General features: G+C 47.7%; 1 protein-coding gene across 1 annotated transcript in view; it reads left to right on the forward strand.

Moving 5' to 3' along the window:
• LOC139756434 (uncharacterized) overlaps nucleotides 1-19,254 on the forward strand; it is a 35,951-nt gene extending 16,697 nt beyond the window's left edge. The window contains exon 2 of the mRNA XM_071675873.1: nucleotides 15,022-19,254. Coding sequence (XP_071531974.1) covers nucleotides 15,065-18,466 — 3,402 coding nt within the window. The 5' untranslated portion in view covers nucleotides 15,022-15,064 and the 3' untranslated portion in view covers nucleotides 18,467-19,254. The remainder of the gene's footprint in view (nucleotides 1-15,021) is intronic.
• The last annotated feature ends 1,082 nt before the right edge of the window (nucleotides 19,255-20,336 follow it).

A 20,336-nucleotide genomic window follows, 5' to 3' on the forward strand; every position in this document is an offset into this window, starting at 1 on the left:
GAAACGTTTCTGAGGTTATAAGCAGCACATGTAAGTGAGCTGATGAAGACTTTCACTCGATAAAACACCATAGAGATTTCACAACCAGTTCCAGTTGCTTAACTTATTGCTTTGTCTAGTGGAAGGTTATAGAGTTGTGTCTCACAAAGCGAGCCTGTCTAGAGTCCACGCAACCTTGAGCCAGCAAAGCTGCCACCCACACCGAGGTTGTTATCTTACCCTGAGGGCGTTGCGATAAGCTGATAGAATAGCAAAATAAACATACCACCCACCCCGGAAGACCAGCTGTTGCTGTCGCAGTCGGTGACGAGCGCACGAACAAAAACCCATCTGCGCAGAACAGGGGAGAAAAAAAATTTTGTGTGTGTTTTAAAACATTGGCATTCAACGTGGCTGCGCTCAGAATGACTTTGTCATCCCAGCCTCTTGGGAACTGCATAGCCTCTCGGCTCAGGAGATGTAAAAGCCACAACATTTTCAAACCCTATTCAGTCTTAAGACCAAGTCTCTCTCTCTCTCTCTCTCTCTCTCTCTCTCTCTCTCTCTCTCTCTCTCTCTCTCTCTCTCTCTCTCTCTCTCTCTCTCCTTCCACCGTCGTTGATGCTGTCGAAGGGTTAAAATGTTGTTGAAGACCCCTAGGCGACTCGACTTCTCATGTGGGAGGAGGGTGAGGCTTCATGGGATTTTATGTGGGATGTTTTTTGAGCTTCTTGGATACCCTTTGCCTCTTCATACACATTCATATATATATATATATATGTGTGTTGACTTATACAAGCATACGGGCACCTGAGAGAGAGAGAGAGAGAGAGAGAGAGAGAGAGAGAGAGAGAGAGAGAGAGAGAGAGAGCTCTAGAATCATGGCACAGACCTTGTGAATCCACGACGAAATTGATTTTCAATAACACTCTGGTCATAACACACACATATTTAAGTTACGCCTGGAATTATACGTAGTGTTTCCAGATTTCTAATCATGTCTGTATAAAAGAAAAATCCTAAACATTTCTACTAAAATTTTGTATGTTTGAAGAAGTCACTGGAGGAAGGCAGAGAAGGAACGTCAGTGTACTACGAGCACTTGTCACTGCTCTAGGGGACCTTACAGCAGTTATCACTGCTCTGGGGACCTTACAGCTGTTATCACTGCTCTAGGGGACCTTACAGCAGTTATCACTGCTCTGAGGGGGACCTTACAGCAGTTATCACTGCTCTGGGGGACCTTAGAGCAGTTATCACTGCTCTGGGGGACCTTACAGCAGTTATCACTGCTCTGGGGGACCTTACAGCAGTTATCACTGCTCTGAGGGGGACCTTACAGCAGTTATCACTGCTCTGGGGGACCTTACAGCAGTTATCACTGCTCTGGGGGACCTACTTACAGTGACCACTGTGCTGTGGGACGAAAAATAGTGCTTCCCCAACCTCCTCCTTCCCCCCGCCATCCCCACCTGTTAACTCCCTTGGTCTGGCCTTGCCTTACCTCACCTGAACCCCAACACGACCCATCCTCTCACTCCCTCTCTTCCTTTCCCAGCCTCTCGCCTCCTGCCTCACCTGCCCCGCCTCTCCCCACGCCCCATCCCACAGGAAGCTATACATTACTGTCGGCTCCACAATTCCGGCCACGAGTCATGAAAAGACCCTCATGATTTTATTCATGAGCCTGTGACGAAATACAGGGTTTTGGGTGCCGGAAACTGACCCATGGCAAAATTGCACTTCCGTAGAGGCCTCCGGTCAAAAATTCCCGGTTTTATCTGTAAAACACAAGCGACTGTGTACACTAATCGCGTCAGAAAGTGGAGGGTTTTATATTTTTTTTTCTCCTTTTTTTTGCACAATTTTTTTGGCGAGCAAAGGTGCTCGGTTTTCGATCCAGAGATGGAAATGCTGCTACCTTCGTGCCCCGTGATCCGTCCTGTACATTTCCTACGGCCACCAGTGGAAATGCTCGCTTATCTGTTGCCTGCTTCGATCGCACGGTCTTTTCCATCTGGCGCTGTGGTTCCTCGATCTCCGTTGCCATCGACGGTAAGTCGCGGAGATATTTGTCATCTGCGTCATCCATAACTCGATGTGAGATTCGAACCCCCTTAAACCTGGTCACGGCGGATGGGTTCGGTTGCTTCCGGTCTCGACGCAAAGTTACTCGATGACGTTGTCATGGGGGGGAAACAATACGTTGCTGTCAGTTATGCTCTTACGACTGTGCCTTGATGTATTTGTTGCCTCTTTTACCAGGATTTACAGACCCCCGGGTAACTACTGTGTTGTGAATCCACGAGTTACAGGAGCAGCTCGAGGCTGGATCAGGGTCGTCCTCCCACCCATCCACGCCACCCGACACCCGGATCGTGTTTCCACTGGCTGAGCAAGGATCGGCTTTCTTGTTGGGACTGCTGACCCGCCAAGCTGTTGCTGTCTCCTCCAACCCAACTTACGTATCCGTTGTTCTTCGGTTCATTTATTTAACCCACGAAGCCAAAACGGAGGGCTGTTTTTTCCAAGAATTATCCCCCTTTTTTTTTTTGTACACAATGATCAGAATATGTTACTGGGGAACTACCATTACCTCTATAGTCTCGCCTCCTCACATCGTGATCCTTGAACACTAAAACATCGATCAACAATGTTTGCCTCGTCTGACGATGGTAATGTGTTCTGGGAAGCCTCTGCGTCTGTCGTGGGCTGCGTTCACTTCTATAGCTTTGCTACTGTGGCGATGATACGTACCAATAAGCGCGTTAAAGGAATGATATATCGCCTTGGAGGGTTAAGTCATTTATCGTGTAAGGGATACATGCTCTAATGCCTTTATTTGGAGACCCCCCCTCTGGAGAATATTCATTGAAATGGTGGTGCATAAGAACCCCCTTGAAGATGCAAAGAATTCTAATAATGACTTTTGAAACCATGTTCAGGGTTGAAAACTATTCAGAGGTATACGATTCCCCTTTATCGGGAGTCATATAAATGACGGATGGAAAGCCATTAAAATTGAGAAGTTTTGTTGAGGGAGCCCCGGAGAGTCATGAAGGAAGTGAAACCGCAATTAAGGAAGCCTAAGGGACCTCGTTAACGGGGTAAAATATGAACGAGAAGCGAGTATTGTGCATGTCTTTTACGTTCAGCCTGGCTGAGTCCACAACAACACCTTTGTGACGTCACAGGGCGAGGCCATTTATTCTGTGGGAGTGTAGAGGGGTGAGAGTCGTATGTCTTTTCTTACTCACTACGGGGGTAAAAAAAATCTGATATACTCTGAATAGAAATGAGGTGTTTTTGGACTATTTCTATTTACGTTTTTCATTAAAAGTTTAGAAATGTATTGTCTCACTTGACGTTGAAGAAGCTGAGGGTAGGACACCCCCCCCCCCCCTCCTCCATAGCCTCAGAGAATGGAGTAGGCTTGGGAAGATGCCCCTCAGGACTAAACCGAGTCTATATCTCGCTCTGACAACTTTACTGTAATTTCTTGTCAGTTCCATCGCTGGCCGGGGAAGCCTGTTAAAGCCACAAACAGTTGGAGGAGCAGGGGAAGGGAAGAAGTGCCAGCATTCAGCTTCAAACTTGCTTGTGGGGGGGGGGGGGGAAAAGCTGGACTAGCGGGAGAGAGACCTGTAAATCTCTCTTGCAGGAAGTTTAGAGGGAAATTTTCTCCCGGGACTGTTTTGGGACGAGTAGGATGTGCCTGGCTTATGCGCAGTTCACGGCCACGTTGGAAGATGTTGACCGCTCTGAAGCAGACCCCTGTGGCTTCGGGGGTCAAGTCTTACCCCTCCACCTATATACCCCCACCTCGCATCTACTAAAATCATTTGCTTTTAAGATCTTGTCATCTCATCCCAGAAAGGGCGAAAGGAGACAGAGCAAGATAGATAGCTAGATAGATAGAGAGAGAGAGAGAGAGAGAGAGAGAGAGAGAGAGAGAGAGAGAGAGAGAGAGAGAGAGAGAGAGAGAGAGGACGAGCCACCGTATTCCGGCAATAACTCGCCGCTACGCACCAGGTGGTGTCAGTCCTTGTGCTCCGGTGACGGGAATGGTGATGGGCTGAGGTCACAGGGAGTGTTGGAGGGCTCAGGTCACATGGAGTGTTGGAGAGCTCAGATCACAGGGAATGTTGGAGGGGTGAGGTCACAGGGAGTGTTGGAGAGCTCAGGTCACAGGGAATGTTGGAGAGCTCAGGTCACAGGGAATGGTGGAGAGCTCAGGTCACAGGGAATGGTGGAGAGCTCAGATCACAGGGAGTGTTGGAGGGCTTAGGTCACAGGGAATGGTGGAGAGCTCAGGTCACTGGGAGTGTTGGAGGGCTTAGGTCACAGGGAGTGTTGGAGAGCTCAGATCACAGGGAGTGTTGGAGGGCTTAGGTCATAGGGAATGGTGGAGGGCTCAGGTCACAGGGAATACAAAAGCTATCAAGTCACAGGGGAAGGGAGGAGCTCAGATTACAGGGAAATGGCGTAGAGCTCCGATTTCTTTCTTTCTTTTCTTTCAAACTATTCGCCATTTCCCGCGTTAGCGAGGTAGCGTTAAGAAGAGAGGACTGGGCCTTTGAGGGAATATCCTCACCTGGCCCCCTTCTCTGTTCCTTCTTTTGGAAAATTAGAAAAATAACGAGAGGAGGATTTCCAGGCCCCCGCTCCCTCCCCTTTTAGTCGCCTTCTAAGACACGCAGGGAATACGTGGGAAGTATTCTTTCTCCCCTATCCCCAGGGAGAGCTCCGATTTATAAAAAAAAAAAAAAAAAGGGCGAGGGGCTCACAATGCTGGAGTGAAGAAACTTCTTCGTACGTAACGAGGTCAGATGTGGAGCTGGCGGGATAATGAAGTGAAGTCATACTGTGGAACGGTGAGCGTTACTATGAGGAAAAGTTAAATTGCTAGCAATGGTCAGAACATCACAGTCTTAAGGAATTATACGCATCAGATTACAAATAACGTTTCATCTTATCTCGTTTATCTGTTACTGAGATACTCTGTACACGCATCAAATTCCAAATAACGTTTCATCTTATCTCGTTTATCTGTTTCTGAGATACTCTGCAAGCCTGCTGCATCACATGATCACTGTGCGGCCGTAGGCAACACAAGGGTGGGCCGTTTTGATAACTTCTTCTTTTCCTACACCTCGAAGCTTTGGAACTCTCGACCCTTCTCGTGTCTCACCCAGTAACCATGACCTGGCACATTTTAAAAGACATTTTAAAAAACACTTCCTCCAAAATTCGTGAATATTTTCCCTTGTGTCATCGTTTTTCCCTTTCATTAACCTCTCTGCACTTCAATTAAGGCCCGGCCTTGATGTGGACTTTCGTCCGTGACTAGAGTCTTCAACGTTGAAAAAAAAAAATTACATTTTTTTCTTTTTATTGTACGAGCTTTCCATGCTTCAAGTTTTACGAATCGACATGCTGTGTCATGTCATGCAGCCATTATATATATATATATATATATATATATATATATATATATATATATATATATATATATATATATATATATATATATTTCTTTTTTCTTTCAAACTATTCGCCATTTCCTGCGTTAGCGAGGTAGCGTTAAGAACAGAGGACTGGGCCTTTGAGGGAATATCCTCACCTGGCCCCCTTCTCTGTTCCTTTTTTTTGGACAATTAAAAAAAAAAACGAGAGGGGAGGATTTCCAGCCCCCCGCTCCCTCCCCTTTTAGTCGCCTTCTGCGACACGCAGGGAATACGTGGGAAGTATTCTTTCTCACCTATCCCCAGGGATATATATATATATATATATATATATATATATATATATATATATATATATATATATATATATATTTCTACAGTGGCTCCTGCAGCTTTAAGGCAACGCTACACTCAGTAACATGGACAGGATGGACTCCTGTGAAGTGGGGAGTTCTTTGAAGAGACTCAGACTCTCTCTCTCTCTCATCAGTTAAAGATCCAGCCTCTTGGACTTTTTTGTTCGCCGTTTAACTTCAAGCAGCCTGAGTTCCGTAATATATATATATATATATATATATATATATATATATATATTCTTAAGAGTCCACGGGGAAAATGAAACACAATAAGTTCCCAAGTGCACTTTCGTGAAATAATCACATCATCACGGGAACTCAAGAGAGAGATAAACAGTCAGTTGATATACAACGAAGAGACGTAACTATATTCGCCATTCTATTCAGTTCTCAATTAATTCATATAAAAAGTGCCTATATTGCCGTGTTTACTGTGCGCAATATATATTCCATGTTTGTATGTTTATTTACTACCATACAAAAGCGCTTAACGCCCACTCCAATTGAACAAAAGTCATGATTGGGGCTATTCAACAGTAAATAAATAAATGAAATAAATAGATGAATAAACATGAATAAATGTATATATGTTTGTGTGTGTTCGATCTTTAACGAAGTCACGTAAACAGCTGGTGCAGGACTGAACACCTGACAGTAGACGCTGCACGCAAAACCCAGCTTCTAATTACTCATTCGTGGGGCCAGAAAAACGCCCTTCCTACTTAAAGAGCTATTAGGCGCCCCTCGTCGGTTGCCTCAAGTCCCAATTTACCGCCAGGATGCGCGTGATTTCCAGTCAATCTTCGAAATTATTTTCCATTCAAGATGTATTCCATTTAATCCTGAGTTAGTACTTGGGAAAGGCAGGTAATACAATTACTGTGTGGCAGATCGCAACTCAAGGATGAGTTTGCCTACAGATCGCAACTCAAGGGTGAGTTTACCTACAGATCACAACTCAAGGGTGAGTTTACCTACGGATCGCAATACAAGGATGAGTTTACATACAGTTTCTCTCGAACTGTTTAAGGTGTTTCCTCTTGGTGTGTGTATCGTGCCTACCATACCAGCCGTTGTGATATCTGTTTCATCCCTTACATCGTTAAGCTTTGGAAGTCGTTATCATCTCATGCCTTCGTTAACAGCTACCACCTGACTCACTTTTAAAACGCACTTTTTCCACTTCTTTGAGTTCAACTTTGAATATTATCCTTCCTCTTTCTACTTTTTTTTTTTTTTTTTTTGTATTTTTTAGCTCTTATCTCTATCTGTTCCCTACGACATGAAAGAAAACGCGAGGTCATCTGTTGGGAAATAATAGTAATTTGAACACCTCATCTGGATAGACAGAAACAAGGTAATGTCTAAAGCATATAGCACAAATTTGCGGACTTAATTTTGGAAATTTCGTTTCTTGGCTTTAATTTTGGAAATATATCTTCAGCAGATGGTAATAGTAGAAGACCTTCTTCTGATATCCCGCTACCTGTGACTGAATTAGCAACCGCCACTCAAACTGCTTCGGGTGTTCACTGTGTTCTGTGGACACTGAAACACATCTGTGGCGAACCTCCTACAGAAGTTTAGAATTTCATACATATTAATCGCCGTCTTTCACTGAGTTTTTAATCTAATACTGAACCACCAATAAACACCCAACTCCTATCATCTATAATTGCCTCTGATTATTCAGCTAATTACTAATTAACAGAAAGGTTCGAAAAAAAAGAAAAGACTCACAAAATTAATATGAGAAACCTGACCTGCACCTCGCCACAAAAACATGAAGGTCAAACCTGATCAGTCCCTGGGAATTAGTCGAACATTTGATTTCTAACTTTACTCGAAAATACCTTGAAAGAAAACACTGATGACGGGAGACTCAGAGAGATGGCTAGAGGCGGGAATCTTAGAAGTGGCCAAGATGACCAAGGGAGATGGTCTTGGAGGCAAAGAGGTGAGGGAGGGGTGGAGAGGACGCGTGTAAGTGAGACAGACGTTGTTATTTTGAGACGTCACTTGAGGTGGTATGCATAGCAGTGATACCAAAGTGTGGTATACAGCAGTGGGGGGTTCATAGCACTGATGCCAGGCAGTGCTGTAGGTATTCATAGCAGTGACCCCAGGTCGTGCTCAAGGTAATCATAGCAGTGACCTAAGGTAGTGTTCTAGATATTCATAGCAGTGACTTTAGGTAGTGCTCTAGATATCCATAGCAGTTACCCCAGGCAGTGTTCTAGGTATTCATAGCAGTGACCCAAGGTAGTGTTGTAGATATTCATGGCAGTGCTTTAGCAACGAAGCTCTACACATTTACGAGATTGGCATCACTGTTCAGGGATTCATGGCAGTGACATCAAACGGATTCTTAGTTTTGGGGTATACGATAATCTTAAGTGACATCACTTGATGAAAAGGTTGCTGATACAAGGAAATGTTACAGACAACCTTGGTGACATCATAGTATAGTCTAGAAGGTGACTCGAGGGAGTGTTTGATGACATCACATTATAGTGTGGGTGATTCAAGGGAATATTTGGTGACATCTTATCATAGCCTAGAAGACAACTGAGGGGAGTTATTGGTGACATCACATGGTAGTTCAGAAGGCAACTGAAGGTAGGATTCTAAAGTGAAGACTTTCTACTCAGCTGACAGTGGAATGAGAGCTGGTGAGACAGACGTCAGAGATGTGGGAGAATCGTCATTTGAACTGGGAATTAATTAAACGCCCGGCAAAAGTTTACGGCATTTGGGAACTATATTAATCCCAGATTATCTCCGTGATATGTTAACATCAAAATTAGACCAGCACCAGGTTAATATAGCCGAGCGAGTGGCGTTAAAAGTTAAGTATACAGTATGAGCAAGAGAGACCTCAGATGTTAGGTTAAATTGTGCGAGGCCCAGCCTTTTTTTTATTAACGGAATTAATGGCCCGTGGTGGGGCCATTGCGTGCGTGACGAAGTTGTATTTTACAGCCAAACAAGTCCTGTCTTTTTCGGCCAGTAACGTATGTGTGATATGTGTCGCGTACATGTCATGGGCCACTAAGTTGGGCCATTAAAAGGATTTTGTGTTATCGGGACCTGCGTGACCTGAACGATAAGCTTGCACATATGTCGCCTCCGGGAGAGCTGCTGTGCCCAGCTTATTGACCCTCACAGGGCCGTCCTCTCAAACCATCTTACGACACCCGAGTCCCTTCGTTGATGCATGACGTTACGAGAGATGGAGAGACGTAAGGGTTATATCGTAGTCTGAGCAGGACGGTACGACACTTGAGCATGACCTTACGACCCTTAGGTGTAATTGCGTGATGTTTGTTATCTTAATGAACACGCCTTCATACCCAAGGGTCGCATCGTCGTGCTCAGAGGTCGTACCGTCGTTGTAAAAGCCGTACCGTCTTGCTCAAAGGTCGTACCGTTGTTGTAAAAGCCGTACCGTCTTGCTCAAAGGTCGTACCGTCGTTGTAAAAGCTGTACCGTCTTGCTCAAAGGTCGTACCGTCGTTGTAAAAGCCGTACCGTCGTGCTTAAAGGTCGTACCGTCGTTGTAAATCCGTACCGTCGTGCTTAAAGGTCGTACCGTCGTTGTAAAAGCCGTACCGTCGTGCTTAAAGGTCGTACCGTAGTTGTAAATCCGTACCGTCGTGCTTAAAGGTCGTACCGTCGTTGTAAAAGCTGTACCGTCTTGCTTAAAGGTCGTACCATCGTTGTAAAAGCCGTACCGTCGTGATTAAAGGTCGTACCGTCGTTGTAAATCTGTACCGTCGTGCTTAAAGGTCGTACCGTCGTTGTAAAAGCCGTACCGTCGTGCTTAAAGGTCGTACCGTCGTTGTAAAAGCTGTACCGTCGTGCTCAAAGGTCGTACCGTCGTTGTAAAAGCCGTACCGTCGTGCTTAAAGGTCGTACCGTCGTTGTAAAAGCTGTACCGTCGTGCTCAAAGGTCGTACCGTCGTTGTAATAGCCGTACCGTCGTGCTTAAAGGTCGTACTGTCGTTGTAAAAGCTGTACCGTTTTGCTCAAAGGTCGTACCGTTGTTGTAAAAGCCGTACCGTCGTGCTTAAAGGATTAAACTAAACTGGTGGTTGTGATTTATATTCAACAACAATAACTACAACATAATAACAGGGCCAACTGCTCTATCGGTAGTGTAGCTGTTAACTGATAGAGGGAGTTGTTTCATTACCCTTTATTCTCGCTCTTCTTCCTCGTTATCGTCCACTCCCACCTTGACTATTACTCCTGCTTGCCCTGCTACAGCAGCTGTGAGTCCAGCCAGCGGAGACACATTAATGGAAAGAACCTCAGTTCGGGTTGTGGAGGGCGCGTAGGCCTTGCGTGTGAGGTGAAGTCAAACTAAGCTTGACGAATCAGAGAAGCTTGGACCCCTCACTGACCCTTGGAGGTCCAGACGAGCCTCCAAAATCGAAGTATGGTAACGCCAAACATTTTCACTCAGACTCATAACACATGATCATACTGTGTACTGGAACATTTCCTCTCTACAGTGATCAGGTTTTGCTATAGATACGTCTGCAGGGGGGCCATGTTTACGCAATCGTAAAGCCATCCTCAATATATCCAGGATTTACGTTCTTCAACCAGACGCATCACGCAGTTCAAGACGTCGTCCGCTTGGAACACAGCGACGACAGCGTACTGGTTTGTCGTGTCTGTAATTCATTAGTGGCATCCTATGCCTACTGCCGCCTGCTATCGGAAAATAAACATCCAAGGCCCGAGTCAACAAGGGCACTGTAAAGGGAAAGAAAGAAAAAAAAAAGGAAGATATATATAAAAAAAACTCTCTCAGGCCCACCACGCTAGTTTGTTCCACTAATTATTGAGTTTTCCAATCGTAGGCTTAGCTCGCTCTGGAGTCCACAAAAGCGTCTTTAAGGCAGGTATATATACAGCCATGGTGGTCGTCGTATACAGGGAAACCCTCTTATTTATGTTTGATATGAAGAAAAAAAAACTGTCCATTGAGACTTGTTATTTACTTGACGAAACCAGTTTTACTCCACGACTCCATCCCTGCAGTTTACCAGTCTGTTCGTTTTTAGCCTAAAGTCCGTCGCAGTGTTCGTGAGAGCCTTTCAGAACTGTGACGGGTTCGAGTCTCCTGTTGCTATGAATTTTAAGCATTTTTTTTTTTTCCATCAGGAAGAAGTTTGTGTTTAGGGCCTTCGTCTTTTTTGGTCGATGATGACGTATGTAAACACCAGAGTCTCTTTGAGATCAACTGACAAAATCCGGGACACTTTTGGACACAAACACTTCAGAGTTCTCAATCAACTCATTTACAAACTGTTGCATCTTTGTTTTACCCCTTACGTGTAGTGGATGCTGTCAAACCTCAGGGGTAAATCATAAACTTAGGGGTACTCTGGGGTGAATCATAAACCCTGAGTCTACTCTGGGGTAAATCATAAACTTAGGTGTACTCTGGGGTGAATCATAAACCCTGAGTCTACTCTGGGGTGAATCATAAACCCTGAGTCTACTCTGGGGTGAATCATAAACCCTGGGTTTACTCTGGGGTGAATCATAAACTTAGGGGTACTCTGGGGTGAATCATAAACCCTGGGTTTACTCTGGGGTGAATCATAAACCCTGAGTCTACTCTGGAGTGAATCATAAACCCTGGGTTTACTCTGGGATGAATCATAAACTTAGGGGTACTCTGGGGTGAATCATATACCCTGAGTTTACTCTGGGATGAATCATACACCCTGGGTTTACTCTGGGATGAATCATACACCCTGGGTTTACTCTGGGATGAATCATACACCCTGGGTTTACTCTGGGATGAATCATACACCCTGGGTTTACTCTGGGATGAATCATAAACCCTGGGTTTACTCTGGGATGAATCATACACCCTGGGTTTACTCTGGGATGAATCATACACCCTGGGTTTACTCTGGGATGAATCATACACCCTGGGTTTACTCTGGGATGAATCATAAACCCTGGGTTTACTCTGGGATGAATCATAAACTTGGGGTACTCTGGGATGAATCATAAACCCTGAGTCTACTCTGGGGTGAATCATAAACCCTGAGTTTACTCTGGGGTGAATCATAAACTTAGGGGTACTCTGGGGTGAATCATAAACCCTGAGTCTACTCTGGGGTGAATCATAAACTTAGGTGTACTCTGGGGTGAATCATAAACCCTGAGTCTGCTCTGGGGTGAATCATAAACCCTGGGTTTACTCTGGGGTGAATCATAAACTTAGGGGTACTCTGGGGTGAATCATAAACCCTGGGTTTACTCTGGGGTGAATCATAAACTTAGGGGTACTCTGGGGTGAATCATAAACCCTGGGTTTACTCTGGGGTGAATCATAAACCCTGAGTCTACTCTGGGGTGAATCATAAACCGTGGGTTTACTCTGGGATGAATCATAAACTTAGGGGTACTCTGGGATGAATCATAAACCCTGAGTCTACTCTGGGGTGAATCATGAACCCCGAGTTTACTCTGGGGTGAATCATAAACCCTGGGTTTACTCTGGGATGAATCATAAACTTGGGGTACTCTGGGGTGAATCATATACCCTGAGTTTACTCTGGGATGAATCATAAACTTAGGGGTACTCTGGGGTGAATCATAAACCTTGCGTCTACTCTGGGGTGAATCATAAACCCTGGGTTTACTCTGGGATGAATCATAAACTTAGGGGTACTCTGGGATGAATCATAAACCCTGAGTTTACTCTGGGGTGAATCATAAACCCTGGGTTTACTCTGGGATGAATCATAAACTTGGGGTACTCTGGGGTGAATCATAAACCCTGAGTTTACTCTGGGGTGAATCATAAACTTAGGGGTACTCTGGGATGAATCATAAACTTAGAGGTACTCTGGGATGAATCATAAACTTAGGGGTACTCTGGGGTGAATCATAAACCCTGAGTTTACTCTGGGGTGAATCATAAACTTAGGGGTACTCTGGGATGAATCATAAACCCTGAGTCTACTCTGGGGTGAATCATAAACCCTGAGTTTACTCTGGGGGTGAACCATACACCCTAGGTTTACTGTTTCATTCAGGTAGGGTGTACAGTTTTTCTTTTGTGATTCACGATTAGCCACAGCTACTTTGGATTGGTTCTAAGGGGTGACGTGGGGCTGACCGTGTCTCAGGCTACGGCACAGACTCCCAGGAACCTCCACGACACAGACCTTGGATAAACATGTTGAACTGTTACCGACCACGGATTTAAGGAGATGGGTATTCACGGCTCTTTCCCCCAAGGGTTGGGATAAGCCTAAACCCCTCTGTTGTCGGACCTTTCCATGCTGTTCCATATTGTTAGCAACCCCATTCCACCCCCTCCCATTTACAGTGAGAACCCCCCACTTAAAGTAAGCACACACCCCTCCTCCCTCAGCGTCCACTCACAACTTCGTAACCTGCCCTCTCTCTCCATTTTCTTTTCTAAAGGCGAACCGAGGCTAATGGAGAGAATCATTATTAGCACGCACAGCTCCACACGCTGTCCCTGTTATTCTGATCATGAAAATTACATAAAAAAAAAAGGGACGGCAACTCGAGGCAAAGTGGCAGAAGAGAGAGTTGAGTAGTTACTGACTCTCTTTTTATACAGTCGAGAGATGGATTATACTGGGTACTTGACACACGCGTCTGGCAGACTGGAGAGCCTTCGAGACGATAGAAGTAGCGTAGCATCCTTCACCTCAACCATCAACCGTTCAAAGTTTTCCTGCCTCAAACTAACTTCGCCGGGCGAGTGCTTTTATCTGGAGGAAAGTAATCAGAGAAGAAAGTTTCAAAAACTTTCCCTTTTTTTTTTATCAAAAAAAAAAAAAAATGAAGGCTGCTAAAATCAGACTTGGATTTCATCGAGAGAAGTGCGAAGCTGTCGGTAAACTGAGTTTAAACGATCGTTTAATGAGGGAGAGTTTTGAGTAAGGTGCCTCCTGGCCCCGGCTCGCCCAGGGGTTAATGGTGCCGGCCATTCTTTACGATTATTGGCCAGCAGGCGCACTAACGGCCTTCTTCCCCTAATGAAAACTTCCAATAGTCTTACCTCTCACGAAAATACTCGAGACCGAGTGGGGTAAACTGTTAATGGCCTGTGTCTAGGGTGACCATGACGGTCAGATTATGTACCCTTTACCCAGGAACCCCATCTGTGAGGCTCCCCAAGTCATGTCCACCAGGCAGGAGGGACCACAAGTCATGTTAGAAGAGATGGATCAACGCCATTAAGAGTTTGTGAACAGAGAGGTCCGGCGCCCCAAGACTCTTCAAAGTCCTCTGCCTGCTATCGATAGAAGCACCGCGGGATGCACGACAGAGTGCGCCGGATACGTACCTACAAAGTGTACCAGATCAGCCAGACTTTAGGGGCAATGCGGGCCTGCGGACTGCGGCTTTCAACAGCTTCGTCGACCAACGACCCAACCCAACAGCCTGGGGCCAACCCACGTTGAGAAGGGCTGAAGACCCTTGAAGACTTCACTACCTCCGTTCTCGCCATGAAAGACAGTGTACAAGATGTACTTATGTCAAACCTTCTTCCTTTGACTATGACGATTTATGATCTTTAAATCATCGGTTTACTGGAGACTAATCGAGGCAATGATGAATGGTTGATGCATCACTGTGGACTCAGTCCATTTACTGACCCTACGTAGGTGTTGATGGTATGAATGTGAACATTGGTCTCACTGGATTAACCAACGTCCTGTACAATGAGAAATTGTAAGAATCACTTGATGAACGGAGGAATTAAATATTAAATACATTGGCTTAAATATGATATCGTGAGTTGATATTCGAGGACTGTATGTATGCGCACGTCAATTCCATGGAACTGGGACTAAAAGTTATTATGTATACTAGTTTGTTCAAACGACCTTGAACCTAGTTTGGTTCATTTTGAGGTGGAGTTTAAAGGCCAACTTTACTACACCCTCACCCAACTATACGAGCTACTCATCTTCACAATAGCTTTATAGTTTCTATACCTTCATTTTCACCACACTATTATCTTCACTGCAACCTCATCCTCAGCATCTCTTTCTCAAACTTCCTTTGACAGGAAACATACTCCCATTTATCCTCACACTCGTCCCTACCTGTACCATTATGTTATGTCTTACTATTTTCACTTGAGCAAGTCCTGCTCTTCAACCACCATGACGTTGAGTTAACGATGCACATCTTCATTTCCAGGTTGTGATGGCAGACAGGCTGGCGAGCACGTGACTTTGGTGTCATGCGTCACGCCAACATGTTGCTTCTGGGCGGCCTCTTCCTTCTTCTGTCGGCTCCCTCCTCCTCCAGGGCACAGGTGGGGCTACGGACAGCCCCGCTCACGGCCCCAAGAACCCGGGATGGCAACAGCAACAGCAGTAGTTTAAATCTCTTTTCCTCGAAGTGGGGAGGGCTGGATCTACACCACAAAGGCAACAACACCAACAGTATCGAGAGCTCTTTGGCGGCCATCTTCCGGGGAGTTGCCTATGGCGTCTCCACGACCCAGCCCTCGTCTACCACGACCTCAACCACCACCCAGCGCCCTCTACGACCCACTCCTGGCTACAGGGTTCCCCAGGACCTGCCCCCGAGGGATGACCACGGCTATCGAGCGTCGGGGCCACCTGTATGGTCTTCACAACCTGGGGTCGGTCCCGAAATACAGCAGAAGGCTGTAACAGACCAGCGAGGAGTGAGCTCGGTGGCTGACCGTCCAGTTCAGACGCCATACGTGGAGGCGCCTGTCAACGCTGCTCCGGAGATCAACCACGATCAGATGATGAACGTGCTTCCGGAGCGGCCGCAGGAGGTGGAGGTGGTGAGGGCGGACGTGGGTGTGGGGCTGAGCAAGGTAGCCTGGGTGCGTGCCCTCGGGACAGCATGGGTGGTTCATGTGTACTGTGCGGCGGGTCTCTACAGCCTTCTGGCCTTAATGGCGCTGTTTTGGTTGGCACGAGTGCACGCGGTCACGCACCTACTGCCCCGTGGCTACTACATCACCCTGCATCTCCTCATGTTCTTGGCTGCCTTCCTGCGTTGCGTCCATCTTTTCCATGACCCCTATGGCGCCGAGCGTCGCCTGCCTGTAGCCCTCTCAGCAGTGGTGGAAGAAACCGGCTGGCCCTGTTTAACAGCAGCATTAGCAGTGGTCGTCCTAGCTGTGGTGAGGGCGTGGCGCTGTCCACGCCTCCTGCCCAGGAAGCCTCATGCTCCTTTAGCTCTGGCTCTTCTCACTGCTGCCCACCTCTTCGCTTCAGTTGCCGCCCATTTAACTTCAGCGCTGTTACCCGAGCATGCTGGCCCACTGCGAGCTGCTGCAAGGGCCGTCACAGCGGCGTGGGGTGGAGCTGTTGGAATCGGTGGCTTCTTGTCTGTATGGAGAGTTGGGCGGGCGACGGGGCGCCACCCAGGTCTGTTGTTGGTGAGGCTGGGACGTTCACCGCTGGAAGGCTCACTGCCTCCCCGTCATCCTCGTGTGGCTCTGTTCCGTGGGTCCCATCTGACACTGGTGGCCTCCTTCCTACAAGTGGTTCTCGCTGGGCTTCATATGTATGCCCTGGTAGGTCCCCACTACATCTTCGACCTCCCTCCCTCATACCCGTGGCATTGGCTGGCCTACCAGAGCGCCTGCCGCGTGCTGGAGGTGCTCATGTGGGTGTTGCTGGGAGTGACATCATCGCTCACCGTGGGCGGGTCTTCAGGGAAACGCCACAACCAGAAGGGTGAGATGCGTCTGCTCTCAGTGTTTTCGTGCAAGCGATGCGGCAGCTGTTCCAGTGTGGCTACCCAAGACAAGGTAGACGAGGTCTTCCCTGCCGTCTGCCAGACTAACCAGGCCGTCAGGAACTTCACACTACAGGCCTGCGGCAAGGGAGTCTACCAAGAAGCGCTGACGCAGGAGCCTCTCACCCGCCGCGCCAACACCGTCCGCGTCTGTACCAAACGGCCGTCTATACGTAAGTCTGCTACTCTCCACTCCGCTACCTCCGACATCCACCTTCTCTGGAATCATGGCAACGCCCATAATGCCGTCCCTCCCGACGCTTCTTCTAGACCGTCGTCCATGCTCTTCAACGATGCCGGTTTTGTAAGATTTAAGATGCAGGTCGATCCCCAGCAAGCCATGGATGAAGTCCTTCGCAAGTCCTTGCAGAACCTTGAGATGCAAGGGGAAGCAGGTGACACGAGCATGTTGCAGCAGATCCCTAAGGACGACCCGCCTTCTTATGACCAGTCTCTCTATGCCAACACGCCTCAGGCAGGGGACAAGTCTCCACCAATAAAACCCAAGAGCTCCCCGAGGTACGAGGACCCATTTGATAGCAGTCAGTTCGAGCACTTGCTGCAGAACCGCCTCAATTCCGAACTGTACTGCGGACCAATTGAGGGGAGAAACAGCAGAAGCGAAGCTGCCAGCATCACGGATTACAGTTCTACGGATGCCTTGTCTCCAGCGGCCACGGCTGACAATGACTGGTCCAAGTATGCTAGCACATGTTCTTCCATCAGCGCCGCTAACAGCTTCGACGTTCGCATGTACGACGACTTTGAGGTTGCGTCCTATTACCAGTCGCCGTCCTCCGCGTCCTCTCACGTATATGCCTCTTTACATCGGCCTGTCACCCGTGCCCGTCTGGCTCGCCAGCGAGCTGTGTACGGCGAGGGCGAGCCTATTGTTCATGGGTACGAGGCTCGGCAAGCTGTAGAGCAGCTTACCGCGCTCCTGGCTCCCCGCACCTCGTCTACCTCTCCACAGTCTGATATTCACGTGGACTACTTGACCGACGGGTCGCACGACCGTCGCACGCGCGACTCAGACTCCGACCTCTGCTCCAGTGAGAGTCGCCAGAACCGCCACAATCGGCAACACGACAGCGACGAGCGACCGGGATGCTGGCGGCAGCCCCATTCTCGTCGCCTTAACCTTCACGACATCACGCCAGACTCTGCGGTGGTGGTGGACTACGCTGGCCATACCGACGAAGCTTCAGGGGATGATGGCGAGCCGGCGCTGATGCTCCGTTTAGGCCAGCCACAGCAGCCTCGCCCGGGCCTTCTTACCAAAATAGTTAAAAACAATTTTTCCCTAAACAGTAGCGGCTACACGCCCTTGGGCAGTGAAGACGTCTACAACCTTCCCCTCCATCACCAACAAGTACTGCTGAAGCAGGCGCAGCAGCACAGCCTCCATCAGCGGAGTCTGAGTGAGGATAAGTGCGAGAGGGTGCGACCGTGTGGCCACCGTCCTCGAAGAGCCCCAAGAGAGGACCCCAAAATCAGCAGCCCAGTTAAGGCTCCAGTCCATCACCGCAAACAGTCGTCAATTGATCAGCAACACAAGCAGAAGAAGCTCTCACCGACCCAGCATGAGAAGCAGTTGGACCTAGAGCAGGATCTCGTAGGGGTAGCTGACGGGACGACCCAAACGGAACCCAGAGCATGGCCTGCGGCGTCCCCTTCCTCCTCCCGCCCTGCCTCTTCCCTCGCCTCTCACTCCGATCTCCCCTCGGAGTGTGTAGACTCCGAGGATGACGTCCACTACGAAAACACACTGGAAAACACCAGTGACCGGGAGGCTACCCCAGAACTCCCGGCCCTGGACGCTTGGCCATCTCCGACCCGTCCTCAAGCGGTCGTGTGACCCCGGGTGCACCAGGTGCCCAGGCGTCGCAGCAGAAGCCTGTGTGCGGTCAGTCGCTATCGAAGCTGCAACTTACCAGTCACGACCGCAGACGGCAAGTCCACCTCCGTGAAGCTTTACTACCTGAACTTGACGGCGTAATGGATACGCCACACAACCTTGGACTTCAGGGTTACTTAAATGTGCAGGTGCTCAGTGCCACGTGACGACAGACTGCTCAGTGACCTTGTGATAATGTTGTCTTGTGCACACCCATAGCCATGTCGTAAGGCAGAGACAAACGGCTTCCTCTGTTTTCTGTACATAGTAAACATTTATTAGTGGGAGGGGGGGGATGAATGAGCGTTTATCTTCCAAGTGTGTTAATCTGTGAGTGTAAACAACCAAAGCGTGTCCACAGCTGAGTGTATACAGGAGCCTAGTCAGTAGATCCAAGCTAGGAACTGTGAATGTGAGTGTATACTGAGATCATTGCCATGAAAGTACGTCTAGATAAAAAGAGTGTTGTCTCCTATGGCAGATGGACACTCGACCTTAAGTACATTTCAAGGGTGACTGGTTGCACCAATCAGTCAGGTACAAGCCCCGCATGTGATATTAAAATCATACGACGAGGGTCGGGGCGCGCCGGCGCTGAAGGATCAACTCCTGATACACACACACACACACATATGTTTCGAGGCATTTGTCATATCCGTATTCTTGGCTCATTTGTTGACAGCATCGTGATCAAGGGGCTCCATTGCCCTCCCCACTGTATTCTCTCTTTAATACTGAAGCTACTCATGTGTTTGGTCCCTTTTATTCGCCCTGTTTCTTCTGTCATTTTCGTCATGTAACACACAAGCAGACCGGAACACTCGAAACTTTATTTCCACGTCTTCCTAGAAGCGTAACGTCTCCTCCAGAGTCTCATACATCTACAGTCCTCACACGAAGCACTGTCGCATCACATGAGGCACTGCCGCCTCTCATGAGGCACTGTCGCCTCACATGAGGCACTGCCGCATCACATGAGGCACTGCAGCCTCACATGAGGCACTGCCGCATCACATGAGGCACTGCAGCCTCACATGAGGTACTGCCACCTCACATGAGGCACTGCCACCTCACATGAGGCACTGCCGCCTCACATGAGGCACTGCCGCATCACATGAGGCACTGCCGCCTCACATGAGGCACTGCCGCATCACATGAGGCACTGCCGCCTCACATGAGGCACTGCCGCCTCTCACACATGTGCTTCTCGCACGTCTGGCCTCTTAATTTCGATATGTTTACTTTCGTGAGAGAGTGAGCGAGTTCGTGCGTTTACTTTAGTCATTTGCGTGTTAAGATATAATGAAGCCAGTCACGTTCGTTCACTTACGCTAGTCCATATGTAACATTTCAGATGCCTGAACACTTGGAGTATATTTTGTATATGTGTGTAAATGACATTCTCAACACTGACCCAATGTATAAAGGATATCAGCCCTACTTTTTGATAGACATATAAATATATGAATTTATATACATTACTTTGAGGCCTAAATTATAGTTTGTAAAGAGAGAACAGAAACCTGTCCATTATATTGCTTAAACTGTATCCAAGCGCTTGGCAACAAAAAAATAAATAAAAAAAGATATAACAACCCCTCCATACGGTCGAGTTTATAGTGTTAAGGCGGATGATCCTGAACCTTACTGGAGATTACCCTCAGCGCTGTCATGCCCCCAACCCCAACCCCATTGCTTCTAAAAGGATTTTGTAACATCTTTTTAGGAGGAAATGTTTCAAAGTGTACTTAGCTGATGTCAAAGATTTCTAAAGAGCCTGACCACCAACCCAGCCCCCCTTAAGAGACATCATCTTCTGGCAAGGAGGAAC

Source organism: Panulirus ornatus, chromosome 21 (assembly GCF_036320965.1).
Source record: "Panulirus ornatus isolate Po-2019 chromosome 21, ASM3632096v1, whole genome shotgun sequence".
NCBI classification, from domain to species: Eukaryota; Metazoa; Arthropoda; class Malacostraca; order Decapoda; family Palinuridae; genus Panulirus; species Panulirus ornatus.